Source organism: Colobus angolensis, unplaced genomic scaffold (genome assembly GCF_000951035.1).
Source record: "Colobus angolensis palliatus isolate OR3802 unplaced genomic scaffold, Cang.pa_1.0 Scaffold114, whole genome shotgun sequence".
Classification (NCBI taxonomy): Eukaryota; Metazoa; Chordata; class Mammalia; order Primates; family Cercopithecidae; genus Colobus; species Colobus angolensis.
In genome coordinates, this window is record NW_012112475.1 from 3,833,543 (window position 1) to 3,851,091 (window position 17,549).

Genomic DNA, 17,549 nt, shown 5'->3' on the forward strand with positions numbered 1-17,549 from the left:
CCCAGGCCTGTACAACTGCAGGGGCCTTTCGTTGGAAGCTCTTCTGCAGTGAGACCAACCTCACACCTGTGCTCATCCACCCGACCCCAGATGGCATCATTCTATGAGGAAATGAGAACAGGGTGGATCTGTGTTCTACAAAATAAAACAAACCGTGTTCTCTGGTTTAGCCTCTTCCTTGTACTATAATAATAAGAGATTTGGGGCTTGGCTATTGCTTTCATTTTGACTTTTTTTGTTTTGAGACAGGGTTTCACTCTGTCACCCAGGCTGGAGTGCTGTGGTGCGATCTCGGCTCACTGCAACCTCTGCCTCCTGGGCTCAAGCAAGCCTCCTACCTCAGTCTCCCTAGTAGCTAGGACTACAGGCGCATGCCATCATACCCAGCTAATTTTTATATTTTTTATAGAGACAGGGTTTCACCATGTTGCCCAGGCTGGTCTCAAATTCCTGAGATCAAGCAATCCACTGGCCTCAGCCTCCCAAAGTGCAAGGATTACAGGCATGAGCCACCATGCCAGGCCATCATTAATCAGCTACTCCAGCACTTGGCAATTCAGCTCTCTCCTGCTCAGCTGAGCTCCTGATCATACGGAGGCTAAGAGCAAACTGCCTCTGCCACTTAGTAACCTAGTGACTTTGGAAAAATCACTTTGCCTTTTCATCCTTTCGTTTCTTCATCTGTAAAATGAAAATAACAATACCTATTTCACAGGGTTGCTGCTGTGAGGATGTAGTGAGTCGATATATGTCAAGCATAAAGTAGGTTCTATTGAAGTGTTTGCTATTGTATTCAACATGGTCCATTTCTGCTTGGAGATCCATATGACTCTGGGGAGTATCTGTTGGTTCAGCCTAGGTCACGTGTTCCACCTTAACCATCCCTTCCCCGCTCCAAGGTAGAGCCGGTGACCTGAACTAAACCAGCAGACACGCTCCACCTCCAAGACCGGCTCAAGATGGGCATGTAATATAAGCTGGTTCAATTAGAGTGAATCTTTTTTTTTCTTTTTCTTTTTTGAGATGGAGTCTCATCCCATCACCCAGACTAGAGTGCAGTGGCACAATCTCAGCTCACTGCAACCTCTGCCTCCCAGGTTCAAGCACCTCCTGAGTAGCTGGGATTACAGGTGCCTGCTGCCATGCTCAGCTAATTTTTGTATTTTTAGTAGAGACAGGGTGTTGCCATGTTGGCCAGGATGGTCTCAAGCTCCTGACCTCAAGTGATCAACCCGCCTTGGCCTCCCAAAGTGCTAGGATTACAGGCGTGAGCCACTGTGCCCAGCCCAATTACAGTGAATCTTAATACACTGGCTAAAAATTCTGGGACACAGTCAGTCTCTCTCCTTCCAACAGGACATGTACAAGGACCTGCACAACCCTGGGAGATGCTGGCATATTGGGGCCACAAGTGGTGCTGACCTTAAGGAAAGGGCAACACCTCAGAAAACAAAGTAGATAAATAGAAACCAAGTCCTTAGTGCCATCACTTGATTTCTGGATAAAGCCTCATCTAAGCTATTTATTGACCTGAGCCCTTCATAGTTTAGGCCAATGTGATTTGGTTGTTTTGTTACCTGTAACCAAAAGTCTCTTAACACAAAGTGGATCTGTGAGTGACCAGAGTTTCTTGGAGGTTGTAGCAATCTAGATCCCCAGAGAGGCCAACTCTGAGATGGAGTGTAGGGTGTACAACGTTGATCAATGAGTGCTCTTGGAACCAACAACTGAGGAAGACAGAAGTATGCAGGATTGGGCACAGGGAGAAGTCCAGCTGCAATGCAGGCCCAAGGGTAATTGCAGCTGAGCCTTCAGGAAGTTCTGGAGCCAGAGCAGCCCTTCTGAGTTGTTCCAAGCACTGAAGGCCTAGCAAGTTCCCAGGGGTATTAAACTCAATAAGCCTATCAGCCTCCACAATGCCCGCAACAGGTCTGGGCACAGATTGGAGAGAAGCTGGGCTCCCAACTGCACCAGGAGGGAGTGGCCCAGAGCCACAGAGCCATGGAGACTCAGGCAGGGGGTTGCTCCAGCACTTCTTTTGGAGAAGTTTTGAGCCCCAGATGCAGTTAGCACAGCTGCCCGCCCCTTATCTTAAGATGAAGTTCGTTGCCACCACATCTTCTGCAAGGCCCAGCTGGGGACCCCGAGATACTGGCAAAAAAGCAAATGTAAATCTAGCTTTATCGGTAAAAAAGGAACAGCAGATTTAACTGGAAATTCCCACCTGGCCCAACAGCACCAACCAGAAAGAAGGGAAGAAGAGAGGAAAAAACTGCAGGAAAGAGAGAAAGGAGGAAGGGAGGGAGGGAGAGGAGGAAGGAAGGAGTGAGGGAGGGAGGGAGGGAGGGAAGGAAAGAAAGAGGGAAGAAGGGCACAGGGAGCAGGGAGACTGTAGATCAGGGTCTGAATGGAGACTCGGTCCTGGAAGTAAATGATCCAAGGCTCCAGGTGCTGGGGAGAGAGCAGGAGGGGAGGGCAGCCCATGGCACTGCCATCTAGAAGGGTAGCGGCTCTTCCACAGGAATGTTGAGGACGACATCCATGTCTGGGGTGCACCTGGTGGGAGGCAGCACAGAGGGCCATGAGAGACCAGAGGTGGGGGTGTGGGAGCACCCGCTCAGGGGAGCCCTGCTCTTTAGAACTCTGGTACTTACTTGGGTTGGGGAGCAATCCCAAAATACAATCTGTGACCTATCTGTGACCTCAAAGCCCAAATGTGCATACACAAGCATGAACACACACACACACACACACACATATCAAAAATGGAAAATAGTTTGGTAGGACGAATGTTCCCCAGACAAGTCTGAGGTCAAGAGGCAGCAAGAACTCAGCTCTGAAATGCTGGGGACCCTCAAGACAATCACTGGCTTTGGAGTGAGGATGACAGGTTTGATAACTTGACTCTGTGTCACCTTGAGCAAGCTATTTCTACTCTCCCAGCCTCACTCCTTCAGTTGGCACTTAAGTGAAAAGCACTCTTGAAGTGCCAGACCCCAGGTGAGCCTCAGTTTCCTCATCTGTCAAATGGGTTTAATATCCTAACCTCAGTTGGCCGAGCACAGTGGCTCACGCCTGTAATCTCGACACTTTGGGAGGCCGAGGTGGGCGGATCACAAGGTGAGGAGATCGAGATCATCCTGGCTAACCCAGTGAAACCCCCTCTCTACTAAAAATACAAAAAAATTAGCCGGGCGTGGTAGCAGGCGCCTGTAGTCCCAGCTACTCAGGAGGCTGAGGCAGGAGAATGGCGTGAACCCAGGAGGTGAATGGAGCTTGCAGTGAGCCGAGATCGCGCCACTGCACTCCAGCCTGGGTGACAAAGCAAGATTCCGTCTCAAAAAAATAAATAAATAAAATAAAAAATTAAAAAATTAAAAAATAAAAAAATCCTAACCTCAGTCATTGGTGGAAAGATTAAATGAGACCATGCCAGCATATAATAAGTGTTCAGTGAATGACAGGCATTATTATTTCCATGAAAGTAGCAAGAGAGATGGATTCCCATCAGCAATATATTCCCCATCGCAGGGACCAGCACAAATATTTAAGAGGTTGAAGGATTACACTCTCTTTCACTCTTTCTCTCTTCCAAGGAGACCATCCTCTCTCATAGTTTCAATAATCTACTGATACACATGAAGTATTTAGGCAGGAAATGTCAGGATACTTGCAATTTACAATACTATTCACCAAAAAAAAAAGAATGAACATGAAACCAATATGGGAAAAAAAAAAAACAATTTCTAAATCTAGATGGGTAAAACTGGCTATTCATTATATCATTCTCTCTACTTTTCTTTATATTTGAAATTTTTCATAATAATAGTTTTATAAAAAAGTGCATCTCTATGCTGGCAACACCTAAATTTCTACTTCCAGCCAATATCTGTCCTCTGAGGTCTACACTTATCTTGTCAATTGCCCACCCAATGACTCCACCTTGATTATCTCATGTAAACCAAACTTACTGTCCAAGTCAACTGTATGGTTTTTTGTTTTGTTTTGTTTTGAGACATGGTCTCACTCGGTCACCGAAGCTGGAATGCAGTAGTGCGATCACAGCTCACTGTGGCCTGGAACTCCTCAATCGACCCTCCTGCCTCCCAAATAGCTGGGACCACAGGCATGTGCCACCACATCTGGCTAATTTTTTTATTTTTTGTAGAGATGGAGGTCTCACTATGTTGTCCCCTGGTCTCAAACTCCCAGCCTCAAGCGATCCTTCTTCCTCAGCCTCCTAAAGCACTGGGATTACAGGTGTGAGCCACCATGCCTGCCTCCAAGTAAACTTTTGACTGTGCCTACATACACATCCCTCACCCCATTCCAGCCTTCCCAATCTCTGCATTTGACACCACTACCACCCCATTACAAAAGTCAGGAGCCCAGGGGTTATTCTTGATATCTCCCTTTCCTGTACTTCCCAAGTCATACAAGTCCTCCTTACTTTCCTAAATATTTCTACAATCCATCTATTTCTCCCACCTCTTCTGCCACACACTTGGCCAGGCCACTCCCCATGTTCCCCTGGACAACTGCCCTCACACCCAGCAGAATTCCAGCTGCCACTCTGGCTGCTTGTCAATCTCATCCCCCTGCTCTTTTATTTTCTTTTAAGAAAGAGTCTTGCTCTATTACGCAGGTGGGAGTGCAGTAGCACCATCTTGGCTTACTGCAACCTCTGCCTCTAGGACTCCAGCAATCCTCCTGCCTCAGCCTTCCGTGTAGCTGGGACTACAGGCACACGCCACCATGCCTGGCTAATTTTGTATTTTTTGTAGAGATGGGGTTTCACCATGTTGCCCAAGCTGGTCTCGAACTCCTGGACTCAAGCAATCCTCCCACCTTGGCCTCCCAAAATGCTGAGATTACAGGCATGAGCCACCACACCTAGCCCACCATGCTCTTTTCAAATTGACTTTTTCAGAATAGAAATCTGATCATGTCACCACGTGGCTTCAGATCCTTTGCTTCTGGGATCAGGCAGAAAATCAGGCTCTACAGGGCACTGCACGGAGGTCCCTGGGGCTGAGTTGCCCTGCTCCCTTCCCGCCACTCTCCCTGTCACTCTGCATTCCAACCACACTGGCCTCACCAGCTCCGTGTCAATGCCAAGTTCCTTCCAACCACAGCTCCTTCACAGCTCAAGGCTCAACATGTGGTTGGTTCACAGAGCAGTAGCATAAGCATCACCCGGGAGCTTCTTAGAAATGCAGAATCAGGCTGGGCATGGTGGTTCACACCTGTAATCCCAGCACTTTGGGAGGCCAAGGCAGGTGGATCATTTGAGGTCAGGAGTTCGAGACCAGCCTGGCAAACATGGTAAAACCCCATCTCTACTAAAGATAAAAAAATTAACCAGGCATGGTGGTGTACACCTGTAATCCCAGCTACTCAGGAGGCTGAGACAAGAGAATCACTTGAACTCAGGAGGTGGAGGTTGCAGTGAACTGAGATGGCGCCACTGCACTTCAGCCTGGGAGACAGAGTGAGACTCTGTCAAAAAAAAAAAAAGAAAGAAAGAAAGAAATGCAGAATCGTGAGCCCAACTGAGACCTACTGACTTGGAATCTGCTTTTTAACATGATCTCCAGGCGTTTCCTGGGCATGTCCCAGTTAGAGACGCTCTGGTTAACAGCGTGCCATTTCCACTTTTTAGGAGTGAAAATCTGCTTCTTTACTCCTAGTGTTCCCTTCCGTGTGGAAGGGCATCCATGAGTGTATTGCTCCTGGCCTCTCTCTGCCCCTTCATATTCTGCTTTTGGAAAGGGGGTATGACCACCGGAATGGTGAGTGTGAGGAGAGGAAGGGGACACAGGGAGCCCAGTCCCTTCCTCTCTCAGCAGCGAGCAACCCAAAAGGACTCCACTCTTCTCCGCCCCAAGGCCTGGCTCCACGTGGGTCCAGCTCCACCACGACTGGGTGGTTCAATTTGCTTAATTCTGGGTTCACTATTCAGAGACCCACGTGCCTAGAAATATAAGCCACAGTCTCTAAAATCAGCTTCACCCGAACAAAGGTGATAACCTGGCCCGCATGCACCTTACCTCCTTCAATCTCATTCACTGTGTTCAGAGCTCAGGTAAAGACAACAGATGACTATTTACTACATCCCCTGGAGACCCTAGCACCACTCCCTAGAATTGCTCTTCCTTCAGCTCCCCCATCAGTCTCCTTTGTCTAGTGAGTTTCTATGTATCCTTCAGGCCTCAGTTCAAATGTCACATCCTCAGGAAAACCTTCTTGACTGCCCAGACTCACTGGCCTGAGTCACTTTTTTTTTTTTTCTTTTTTGAGATGGAGTCTCGCTCTGTTGCTTAGACTGGAATGCAGTGGCACAATGTCGGCTCACTGCAACCTCTGCCTTCCAGGTTCAAGCAATTCTCCTGCCCCAGCCTCCCAAGCAGCTGGGACTACAGGCACCCGCCACCACGCCCGGCTAATTTTTGTATTTTTAGTAGAGACGGTGTTTCACCAACTTGGCCAGGCTGGTCTTGAACTCCTGACCTCATGATCCACCCACCTCGGCCTCCCAAAGTGCTGAGATTACAGGCGTGAGCCACCGCACCCAGCCCCTAAGAGTCACTTTCACAGTGGCATGTCCTCTACTCCGCAGCTCCAGGCTCCGCTGCAACTCCACAGTTACTTGTGGCTACTTATCGACTCATGTCCAGTTCCCTCTTTGGCTCCATGAGGGCAGGGCCGAGAACTGTTTTCATTCACACAGTGCGTGGCATTCAGAGGCACTTCATAAATCCAATAGCATTTTGTTTTGGGGTATTTTTTTTAGAAATAGAAGAAAAGGAAGAGATGGCAATAGGAGAGTAGAAGGAAGGAAAAGGATAGGAGGGAGAGACAGATACAGATGAAGAAGAAAAATTAAAGAATTTGCAAATGCTAGGCTCTGCCACACATGGTCCTGTGGTGTCATCATGGAGAGGTAAGCCTGGGGGACCCCCAACCCAATCACAGAGGGCTTGCCCCAAGGGAGGGTAGGCAAAGAATTGGTTTCTGGGGCCCAAAAACCTGCCAAGTGAAGAGGACATCCTTCTCTCCTTATGGAGTGTCTTCCAGGCTATTCTTCCCTGAAGCCAACCACCCCACTCAACTCTGCCTTCCTCAAGAACCCAGAAGTGGAGGGCTGCACCCACTTGGTTGATACATGGAATCTGGGAACTACAAGAGCCCTTAGAGATTACACAACCCAGCCTGCTGTGTACAGATGGGAATCGGAGGCCTCTGCAGAGATGGGAAAGGTCACATCTGCCCCTGGTCAGTGGCAGATCCAAGGTGGAAACCTAGGCCCCTCCCTCCCTGTACAGGGTTCTGCCATCCACACCAGGCTGCCTTCCCCAAGAACAGAGAGCCTCTGTGAGCTCAGAGTGTGGCTGGTTTAAGAGGCAGTGGCAAAAAGATCACATACTTGGGTCTCCGAAGCAGAACATCCTCAAACACGACCTCTCGGGGTTCCTGGGTCTGGGCTTGGAGCTCTTCAACCTCGGCCCTTAATACAGGCATGTTCTCCTCAAACTGGTCAATAAACTGAGAGGAAAGGCATAGCAGGGGAGAAGGGAGAAGCCAAATGCCCCCCAACCAAAGGGAGAAAGGTCAAAATGAACAAGGAGCAAAGCTATCTGGGGAAATGGTATGGGCTCTGTTACTGGGACTTGCTGGACTCCAGACAGGGGACCTCCCCATGCAGGGTGGGGCTGGCTTCCAAGTGAGTAACAATATTTAGTGGTGCTGAAACAGGTGAGGGATCATGGAGAATGGAGACAGGTTACAAACTGGCAGAGAATGCTCAATCATGGGAATAAATGGAGGCTGGCAGAAATAGCGAAGGGCATGCACATTAAAAACCGATGAAGAGGCAAGATAATGAAAATTAATTCAAGAAGGCAGTGATGGTGAAGTTCATTAACACTGATAATGGGTGGTGGGCAGTGACAAGAATCAAGGGGTAAAGATGCATGGTGGCTAATGGCTGAATAGGTGACTTGATGATGTTGCAAATGGTTCATAGCCAGCGATGCAGGCTGAGGCAAGGCCTAGGTCGGTGTCAATCACCTTCCCAGATGAAAGACAAGTGACAGTAATGGCACCGGCAAGGAGGCAGGCCAATACCAGAGTCAGAGACCTCCTGAGCGCCACATCAGGAGAAGGCTGACCCATTCCCACAGGCCGTGGGGACTGCCCACCCACTGCTCCCCTACAGGGACCACCACCTTCCTCACCCACGCACTTCTCTGAACCTTTGCATGCATTTCAGGAAGTCCTGGCTTTCCCACATCTTCTGTAGGAGAGCCTCCTCATAGGGACGCTGGGTTTCCTGTGGAGGAAGAAAAGGTCTGGCCCCCAGGTGCCTCTTCCTGGGCAGCAAAACATGGTAGAGACCAATAGGGCTGCAGTGGGCCTGGAGGCAGAGGATGGGGAAGAAGGTGGGGTGGGAGTGGGACCTGGATCCCCCCGCCTCCCACACAGCAACTGGCTACTCACTGCCACCACAGAACTCAGAATTTTTTTCTCCTTCTTCTGAATCTTGTCAGACAAGGATTCCAGGACCTTTCTGCACATCTCACTGAGGTCATCCAGCTCATCCTGGGATCCAGCAGAAGGGTGTTGGCCATCAGCCCGGACTCCTACACAGTTTGGTGGGGGAGGGGCAGGGGTTCCCCTACCTGCTGGCTGTCCTTATCCTGCTGCAGCTGGCGCACAAGGGTGGAGATCTGGACAGACTTGATGGAATACTCATGGTCCATGTAAGTGCTCAGGAAGTTCACTTCCTCCTGGGTCTTCTCAATCTTGGCATTCAGCTGCTCTGCCTGCTGCTCTAGATCTGGGGAGGGGTTAGGGAGGTCGGCAGGGACAGGAGGCAAGAACTTCCCTCAAGCACCTGGGCCCCAGGAGGCCCAGGAGGCAAGGTCTCCTTGGCCAATAACTGGGGTCTGGGCTGAGGCAAGCTCACACAGGGCAGGGAGGTGGTTAAAAGATAAGGCTGTAGAGGGTTTTCCACCCCTGCAGGAGAAGAGGCAATGCTCGGCAGGAAAAAGGAAGGGAATTGGTGCACGATCCCTAAACTAGTCCCCACTCTGCCACTGACTTGCAGTGTGGCCCTCGCCAAGACTGTCCCTCTCCAGACTTCACTCTCCTCAGAGACACACTCAAGGAAGTGAGACCAGGCAGATGGGGTGACAGTGGCTCCCAAGACACAACCCATGGCAGGATTAAGGCAGAGTCTATCCTGTCTTCCTCCAGAGAGAGATCTCCAATGTCTGGGGTTGCCTGATCCACTGCCCCTCTGCTCAGCAGCTGTGTAGTCTGCTCAGGGAAAACGAACCACAGGCCAGGCAGGATGGAAGCCAGGAGACCTAGGTTCTAGCCCAGCAACTGACTCCCAGAAGGACCTTGGCAGGAAACGGAGCCAGGCTAGGGTTGGATTCTGGCTCCTAGCTATAAAACCTTCCACAAGCTACCTCACCTCTCTAGTCTCGGTTTCCTCACCTGTAAAAAGGACAGCTTCCCTGCCTCTAGGTAGTTGCAATGACTGAGTGTGTGCCTGTAACAATGCAGACATTGGTAGAGACCCAGACATGGGGCCTGGAAAGACCTAAGTGCTGGGTAAGTAGGCTATTCGCTCTGTATCTTAGCCTTCCCATCTGCCTAGAAGAGAGACGATGGGGCTGAGGGTTTCTGAATGGCAAGTACAAAATGAATGCTGTGCTGCTAACCTCCCCAAGGTGCCACGGGGAGGGTCAAGGAATTCGCCCAGGGATTCTTACAGCTCATCTTGCATTTCTTCTTTTCTTCCCACTCCTGAAGCTCAGACTTCAATTGCTGCAGCCTCTTCTTGTTTGAATACTCCAAGATGTCGATGATGGTCTGCGGGAGGGGTGGGGGGTCAACTCACCCGCAGGCTCTGCTGGCTCTCAGAAGCGGCCACCCAGCACTTCCTCAGAGGAGTCCTGAATCCCAACCTCACTCCCAGAAACCTGACCAGAGGCTAATCGGGACAATAACAGAGTCCACCCTTAGGATTGTTGTAAGGACTATATAAATACATACAGATCGCTTGCTATTACACGTAGAGGTGTTTGAAAATGCTGGTGGTGGTAGCAGCTACCTCTTGCACGGGTACAGTATGTGCAAGGTAAATCCCCTCTGGGACCAGTGCTATTGTGCCGCATTTCACAGAGCTCAGGGAGGCAAAGTTAACTCAAAGTCTCCCGGCCAGTGAGTGCTGGCGCGTTGGGGTGAAACTCCCATCTTGGTCCTCTTGCAAAGCCCAGGTGAGGGGAGTGAAGGTTGAAGAAATGTGTCTTCCAGTTGGAGGAAGTAGCATGTGCAATGGGCAGGGAAGGGCAGGAGAGGGCGCGCGAGCGCGTGGAGGGAGGGAAGGAGGGCGGGCGGATGCCGCGGGCACTGCCGGCACCGAGGGCAGAGGCGCGGGTCTCACCGCCAGGATGTCCTGCTGCTGCAGCAGGGCCCGCACGTTCAGGGTCGTGCTGTTCTCCATGTCCTGGATGGTCTCAATCAGCTCCTCGTTGAGCTTGGTGAGGAAGTCCTCATGGCTTTGGAGCTCTCGCAGAGCGGTCCTCCCGTTCCTGAGCATCATCTGCGGGCGGAGGGAAGAGTAGAGAGGCGGCGCTGCGCCCTGCCGGAGCCCCCAAAAGCCCGTGGACCGCCGCCCCAACCCCGCCAGACTCCCGCCCCCTTGCGGCCTTCTGCTGGTAAATGCGGCCCAAGCTGGGCGGCGGTTCCCCATTGTCTGCGCCGCCCAGGAGCTCTGGGACTCTCCTCCGTTCGGAAACGCACGTGTACCCATCATTTCACATCCCTGAGGTGCGGGTGCAATTTACAGTTGGTGGCGTGTCACCATATAATCAACAAATATCTTAGTGGGTAAATAAAGATGTGCCTTAGTATCAATGGCTTCTCAGAATCAATGAAATACATAAATAATAATAAGGGCCGGGTAGGGTGGCTCACATCTGTAATTCCAGCACTTTGGGAGGCCAAAGTGGGCCGATCACGAGGTCAGGAGTTCGAGACCAGCCTGACCAAAATGGTGAAACTCCGTCTGTACTAACAATACAAAACTTAGCCGAGCGTGGAGGCGCATGCCTGTAATCCCAGCTACTGGGGGTGCTGAGGCAGGAGAATCGCTTGAACCTGGAAGGCGGAGGTTGCAGTAAGCCGAGATCGTGCCACTGCACTCCAGCCTGGGTGACAGAGGAAGATTCCATCCCAACAATAGTAACAAACGCCCCAGGTAGGTAAGAAGGTGGCAGAGCGACCACCATGTCTGGAGGAGAAGCAGGGGAGGCAAAGTGGATGATAAACGTCAGCATTTCCTGGCAGGCCGTGGAGCTAATGAGTACTCTCATTTCACATAACAGCCCCCTATGGAACAAGGAGGGTCTGAGAGTTAAGTGACTCCCCTAAGGTTACACCCAGCAGGTGCATAAAATCTACAGTAACAATAACAATTGTTGAGGGCCCTCTACATGCCAGGACAGTTGCCGTGCCTTGCTCTGCAGGTGGCACATGGTATCGGTTCACCTGCCAACAGCTCTACGTTTACTAGATTAAGTGGAGGCTCAGAGAGTTTAATGACTTGCCCAGTGTCACACAGTCAAGAAGTGGCAGGGCTGGAACTGGAAAGCCAGACTTCTGAGTCCCAATGTCTGCCTTTCCACTATGCTAAAACAAGAACTGGGCAGCCTTAAAACTGCAAGGCATGGCTGAAACATGTAGTGACTAAGACTTGGATGTTGAACCTAGACACACCTTGGTTCAAATCCCAGCTCAGCCACTTACCATCTAAAAGAATCTGGGCAAGTTAGTTAATGTCTCAGAGCCTCCTTATATTCATTCTAAAGGTAAGCAAACTAATACCTGTTTTAGAGAACTGCTGTAAAATATAAATGAGATTGGACAGGTGCGGTGGCTCACGCCTGTAATCCCAACAATTTGGGAGGCCCAGGTGGGAGGATCACTCAAGGCCAGGAGTTCAAGACCAGCCTGGGCAACATGGTGAGACCTCATGTCTACAAAAAATAAACAAAATTAGCTGGGCGTGGTGGTGTACGCCCACAGTCCTAGCTACTCAGGAGGCTGAGGTGGGAGGAATGTTTGAGCCCAGAAGATCGAGGCTGCAGTGTTGAGATTGTGCCACCACACTCCAGCCCAGGTAACGGAGCAAGAACTTGTCTCAAAAAGTAAATAAATAAATAAATAAATAAAATTTAAAGAAATTAAAATGTTAGCTGGGCATGGTGGTGTGCACCTATAGTCCTAGCTACTTGGGAGGCTGAGGCAGGAGGATCTCTTGAGCCCAGGAGTTTATGGCTGCAGTGAGCTATGATTGTGCCATTGCACTTCAGCCTGGGTGACAGAGCAAGACCCTGTCTTTAAAAAAAACAAAGAATAAATAAATAAATGAGATGAAATTTACAATCAAGCCGCTTAGTGAGAGTGCACTCATACGCACTCAGTGAACAATAGGTGATATTTCTGGCTCTAACCCTCTACCCCTGCCATAAATATTTGCTCTTTTATTTGTTCCTGTTCTTCCTCATTTCTCTATCCTTTACTAAAAACTACCCCTTCCTACCCCTCAGCTCCTTTATTTCTCATATAACAGTAATCATGCCGATGTATCGAGTGCTTACTATGCGGCTGATACTGTGCTAAGCACTTCATATGCACTGCAGCACATCAGCACATCACCCTCACAGCAACCCTAAGAGATGGGCACTATTATTAGGCCAACTTTATAAAAGCGGACAGCAGTCAGGCACAGTGGTTCATGCCTGTAATCCCAACACTTGGGAAGAGCAAGGTGAAAGGACTACTTGAGCCCAGGAGTTAGAGCCGGGGCAACAAAGGGAGATCCCATCTCTACAAAAATTAGCTGGGCATGGTAGTGCATGCCTATAGTCCCAGCTACTCTGAGAGGCTGAGGTGGCAGGATCACTTGGGCTTGGAAAGTCCAGGCTGCAGTGAGCCATGATCATGCCACTGCATTCCAGCCTGGATGACACAGTGAGACCCTGTCTCAATCAATCAATGTGGATACTAAGGATTAAATTCAGTGACTTATCCAAGGTCACACATAACAGAGCTGTCATCCTTGAAGTCCGGGCTCCTAGCCACTCCACTATCTTGTCTCCACATCACCAGACCAAAATACCCAGAAGTATCTTGTGAAAAACGTTATTCTCCAAGTCCTGGGCCCACTGAAACAGCAGTACTAGGGTTTCAGTTCAAATGTCACCCACCTTAGTAGCCTCTCATTAGCACCCTACCTAAAACAATTACTGCCACACTCTCCTCCATGCCTCTAGCCCCCAACCTTATTCTTAGACTTCTCTTTGGCTCTTATCATCACTTCAAATATCTTTCTCTTGTTGATTGTCAGTCTCCCCCATCCAATAGAATGTAAGTTCCCTAATATCAGAGGCCACATCACTGGTGAATCCTCCCACTCAGAACAGAACCTGGCACATGGTAGGTGCTCAATCGATATTTGTTGATTCACTAAATGAATGAAAGATGGTAAGAGAAAGTATTAAGAACTGGACTGATTAGGAACACAAGTTTTAGAGCCAAATTGTCCAGATTCAGCTTCTATATCAATCAAAAACACATAAACCCCTCTAAAGTTAGGATAAAAATAACAGAAATGGCCAGGCACGGTGGCTCACACCTGTAATCCCAGCACTTTGGGAGGCCAAGGCAGGCAGATCACCTGAGGTCAGAAGTTGGAGACCAGCCTGGCCAACATGGTGAAACCCCATCTCTACTAACAATACAAAAAATTAGCTGGACGTGCTGGTGGGTGCCTGTAATCCCAGCAACTCAGGAGGCTGAGGCAGGAGACTTGCTCAAACCTGGGAGGTGGAGGTTGCAGTGACCTGAGATCTTGCCACTGCACTCCAGCCTGGGCGACAGAGTGAAACTCTGTCTCAAAAAAAATAAAAATAAAAATAACAGAAATATGAGTTCCTCCTTTAAGAATACTGGGCCACCTCTAAACCATTTTGCAAAATAAAAGGTTAAAGGGGGAAAAAAACGTTTCAAAGCAAATTGTATTTTCCCTTGTTCTTTATATAGTAGTCATTGTTCATTGAGCTATTAAAAACTTTCTTGAAGAATTATTATATAGTATTTTGTAGTCTTTATAATACTTAGTATTTTACTTTCTGCTATGTATGCTAAGGACTCATCTTCCTTTAAGCATTTCAAATACTTTGAAACATTGTTCAGATAATTACAGAAGCCATAAAACAACCTATAGTAAGGAAATTAATTACTTACAATTGCATCAATTGATGTGAAAATTTTAATTGTCAGTTTCTAAGGCTTGCTTCAAAGTACACTATATGAAAGTTTAATTTACTGGAATTTTTGTTTTATTTTGTTTTGGTTTTTTTGAGATGGAGTCTCACTCTGTCCTCCAGGTTGGAGTGCAGTGGCACCATCTCAGCTCATTGCAACCTCTGCCTCCCAGGTTCAAGCGAGTCTCCTGCCTCAGCCTCCCAAGTAGCTGGAACTACAGGTGTATGCCACCATACCCAGCTAATTTTTGTAGTTTGAGTAGAAATGGGGTTTCACCATGTTGGCCAGGCTGGTCTCGAACTCTGACCTCAAATGATCCACCCACCTAGACCTCTTAAAGTGCTGGGATTACAGGCATGAGCCACCACACCCAGCCAAGTTACTGGAAATTTTAAGATAAAGAAGCCACTAGATAGTGTTCCTAATGCAACAAAATAACAAGCAATTCTGATAATTTCTTGAGTCTTAAACAGAACAGCAAATGCTTTGTATAACTGGCTTTGACCCCTGATCCGGCCATTTCCTGACTGTGTGACCTGGTGCACGTCATGTATCTCCCTGCACCTCAGTTTCCCGGTTTGTAAAATAGGAACGAGGATAAGCGTGCTCGCACGGTTCTGTGAGGAAGCAGTGAGTCAAGTCTGGCACCCACAAAGTTCTCAGCACATGTTTGCTAGAGCCATCATCCCCGTCCCCGCCCTGGGCCCAGTGTCCAGGGAAGATGTGCCTCATACCTTCATTAACCGGATTTTGGCCTGCATCTTCCCAGGGTTCAACTTCTGCCTTCTATGTAGTTCTCGTGGATTCTTCGACTGGTGGCTTGTCACCACTATAGTGGGCTTGGAGTGGAACACTAGGGGTAGACAGGAAAGGACAGGGAGAGAGTAAGGGTACAGGCTGGCCTGAGGCCAGGTTCCCGGGAGTGCACCTTTAATGAGAGGCGGGCCAGGCCAGCATCACCCTCTGACTGCCTTACAATATGACACTAGACTGAGAGTGAAATTCATACCCTTCATTAAGCTCCCAGGACCTACTCTGGGCCTCGATATAAGGGAGGGACAAGCCCAGGTGAAAGAAGTAACTATGAGCATGGGCAGAGGGGCGGGCGGGGCAGCCAGGAACCCCGCTCCCAACTGTCCAGTCAGAAAGAGAGTCGGGAACTCCCACTCCTTGTGTCTTTCCAGTAGCTGCTGCAGCACAGGGCGGCAGAATGACCAGAGTCTAGCAGGCCTGAATCCAAATCCCTGCTGTCCCACCAACGTGGCTGACAGAAGGCCTGATGGGGTAGGGGTTAAGAACAAGAACTAATGAGCCAGACAGTCTAAGTTTAAATTCAGGCTCTTGGTCAGGCATGGTGGCTCACGCCTGTAATCTCAACACTTTGGGAGGCCAAGGCGGGAGGATCACCTGTGGTCAAGAGTTCAAGACGAGCCCGGCCAACATGGTGAAACCCTGTCTCTACTAAACATACAACAAATGAGATGGACATGATGGTGGGCGCCTGTAATCCCAGCTACTTGGGAAGCTGAGGCAAGAGAATCGTTTGAACTCAGGAGATAGAGGTTGCAGTGGTGCGAGATCGCACTCCAGCCTGGGCGACAGACAGAGACTCCATCTTAAAAATATATATATAATCATAAAAAATAAATTTTTTAAAAATCCAGGCTCTGCCTTCTACTAGCTGTGTGACTTTGAGCAAGTCAAATGACCTCTGTGTCCCTCCATAATCATCACGCCTACCTCGTAGGGTCTTCGTGAAGATGAAAGAAGAAGTTACTATACCTTAAAGGTGTTTGGAATAGTGCCTGATGTATATTCAGTGCTGGATACGCATTACCAGTTGTTACTCTTACTTCTGGTGACCTGAGAAGTGGGACCTCAACACCAGACAAAGGCACAGCAGCTATGCAAAACTCCAACTGCCTGTCTCTGAAACACTCTAATTGCTGTGGTTCTGCCAGATAGGGAGTATAGGCATCTGGGGGGCATATTCTTAGAATCCCTGTTTTCTCTCCGCCTGTCATGCAATGACATGAGACAAATCACCCAGGTGGATCCAGCTCTACTCTCAGTCCCCACCGAAATCCCTGCTTCAGGTACAACCCAGCTCATCTAGGAAAGATATTAATCTCTTTAATAGATCAATGTCCTCATCTTGAGAAATGGTGGCTTTAACTATGGAGATGATTAAGTAAATTAATTTTGTGTTTAATTTATAAATTACCTGTATATATCTGGTTTTTAGTTGTATTATATAAGAGATAGAATGATTAATAGGTTAATCTTGTGATTCTAATTTTAAAAGTGTAAGTGGGATTTTCATTTAGATTTAAGTTGAAAGGTTTAAGACACTCTTATTAAATATGTATAAATTACTTTTATTATTTAAGAGAACATAAGATTACCTATATTAATTTTTTTTTTTTTTTTGAGGAGTCTGGCTCTGTTGCCCAGGCTGGAGTTCAATGGCGAGATCTTGGCTCACTGCAATTTCTGCCTCCCAGGTTCAAGCAATTCTCCTGCCTCAGTCTCCCGAATAGTGGGATAACAGGCGCCCACCACACCCGGCTAATTTTTTTATTTTTAGTAGAGACGGGGTTTCGTCATGTTGGCCAGGCTGGTCTTGAACTCCTGACCTCAGGTGATTCAGCTGCCTCAGACTCCCAAAGTGCTGGGATTACAGGTGTGAGCTACCGCGCCTGGTCAGATTACCCATATTTAGAAGTTTAAGTATTAGATATACAAGAATTATGTAAATACCCAATGGGTTTTTGTTAATCAGACAAGTGAACTATTTGAAAATGAAAATGAATATGTTAAATTTTAAGATGTGGCTTAAAAGGTTTAGGAGAATTTAATTAACCAAGTTCCAAAACCCCCTTACAAGTATTTATAAAAATTATAAGATTCTTAAGTTGAATTTAAATGCTTAAGGAAGATTTGCAGTTTTAATAATGAGTATTTATTTTCATTATTGGTAGTAGCCCTGATTTATCTTTTTTAAAAATTCAACCTTTTATTTCAAGATAGCTCAGATTCACAAGCAGTTTTAAGAAATAATACAGAGGGGGCCGGGTGCAGTGGCTCACGCCTGTAATCCCAACACTTTGGGAGGCCAAGGCGGGCGGATCACAAGGTCAGGAGATTGAGACCAGCCTGGCTAACACGGTGAAACCCCGTCTCTACTAAAAATACAAAAAAAACTA

The 17,549-nt window shown here is 48.3% G+C and overlaps 1 protein-coding gene across 2 annotated transcripts in view; it reads right to left on the reverse strand.

The window, feature by feature from the left end:
• Positions 1–2,164: 2,164 nt before the first annotated feature.
• LOC105524899 (chromosome unknown open reading frame, human C20orf96) overlaps positions 2,165–17,549 on the reverse strand; it is a 20,591-nt gene continuing 5,206 nt past the window's right edge. For both annotated transcript variants that reach the window (XM_011960348.1, XM_011960357.1), the window contains exons 4-11: positions 15,078–15,196; positions 10,457–10,615; positions 9,783–9,882; positions 8,682–8,839; positions 8,500–8,601; positions 8,246–8,332; positions 7,427–7,545; positions 2,165–2,556 (exon numbers count right to left, since the gene is read on the reverse strand). In XM_011960348.1, the coding sequence (XP_011815738.1) occupies positions 2,496–2,556; positions 7,427–7,545; positions 8,246–8,332; positions 8,500–8,601; positions 8,682–8,839; positions 9,783–9,882; positions 10,457–10,615; positions 15,078–15,196 (905 nt within the window). In that variant the 3' untranslated portion in view covers positions 2,165–2,495. The remainder of the gene's footprint in view (positions 2,557–7,426; positions 7,546–8,245; positions 8,333–8,499; positions 8,602–8,681; positions 8,840–9,782; positions 9,883–10,456; positions 10,616–15,077; positions 15,197–17,549) is intronic.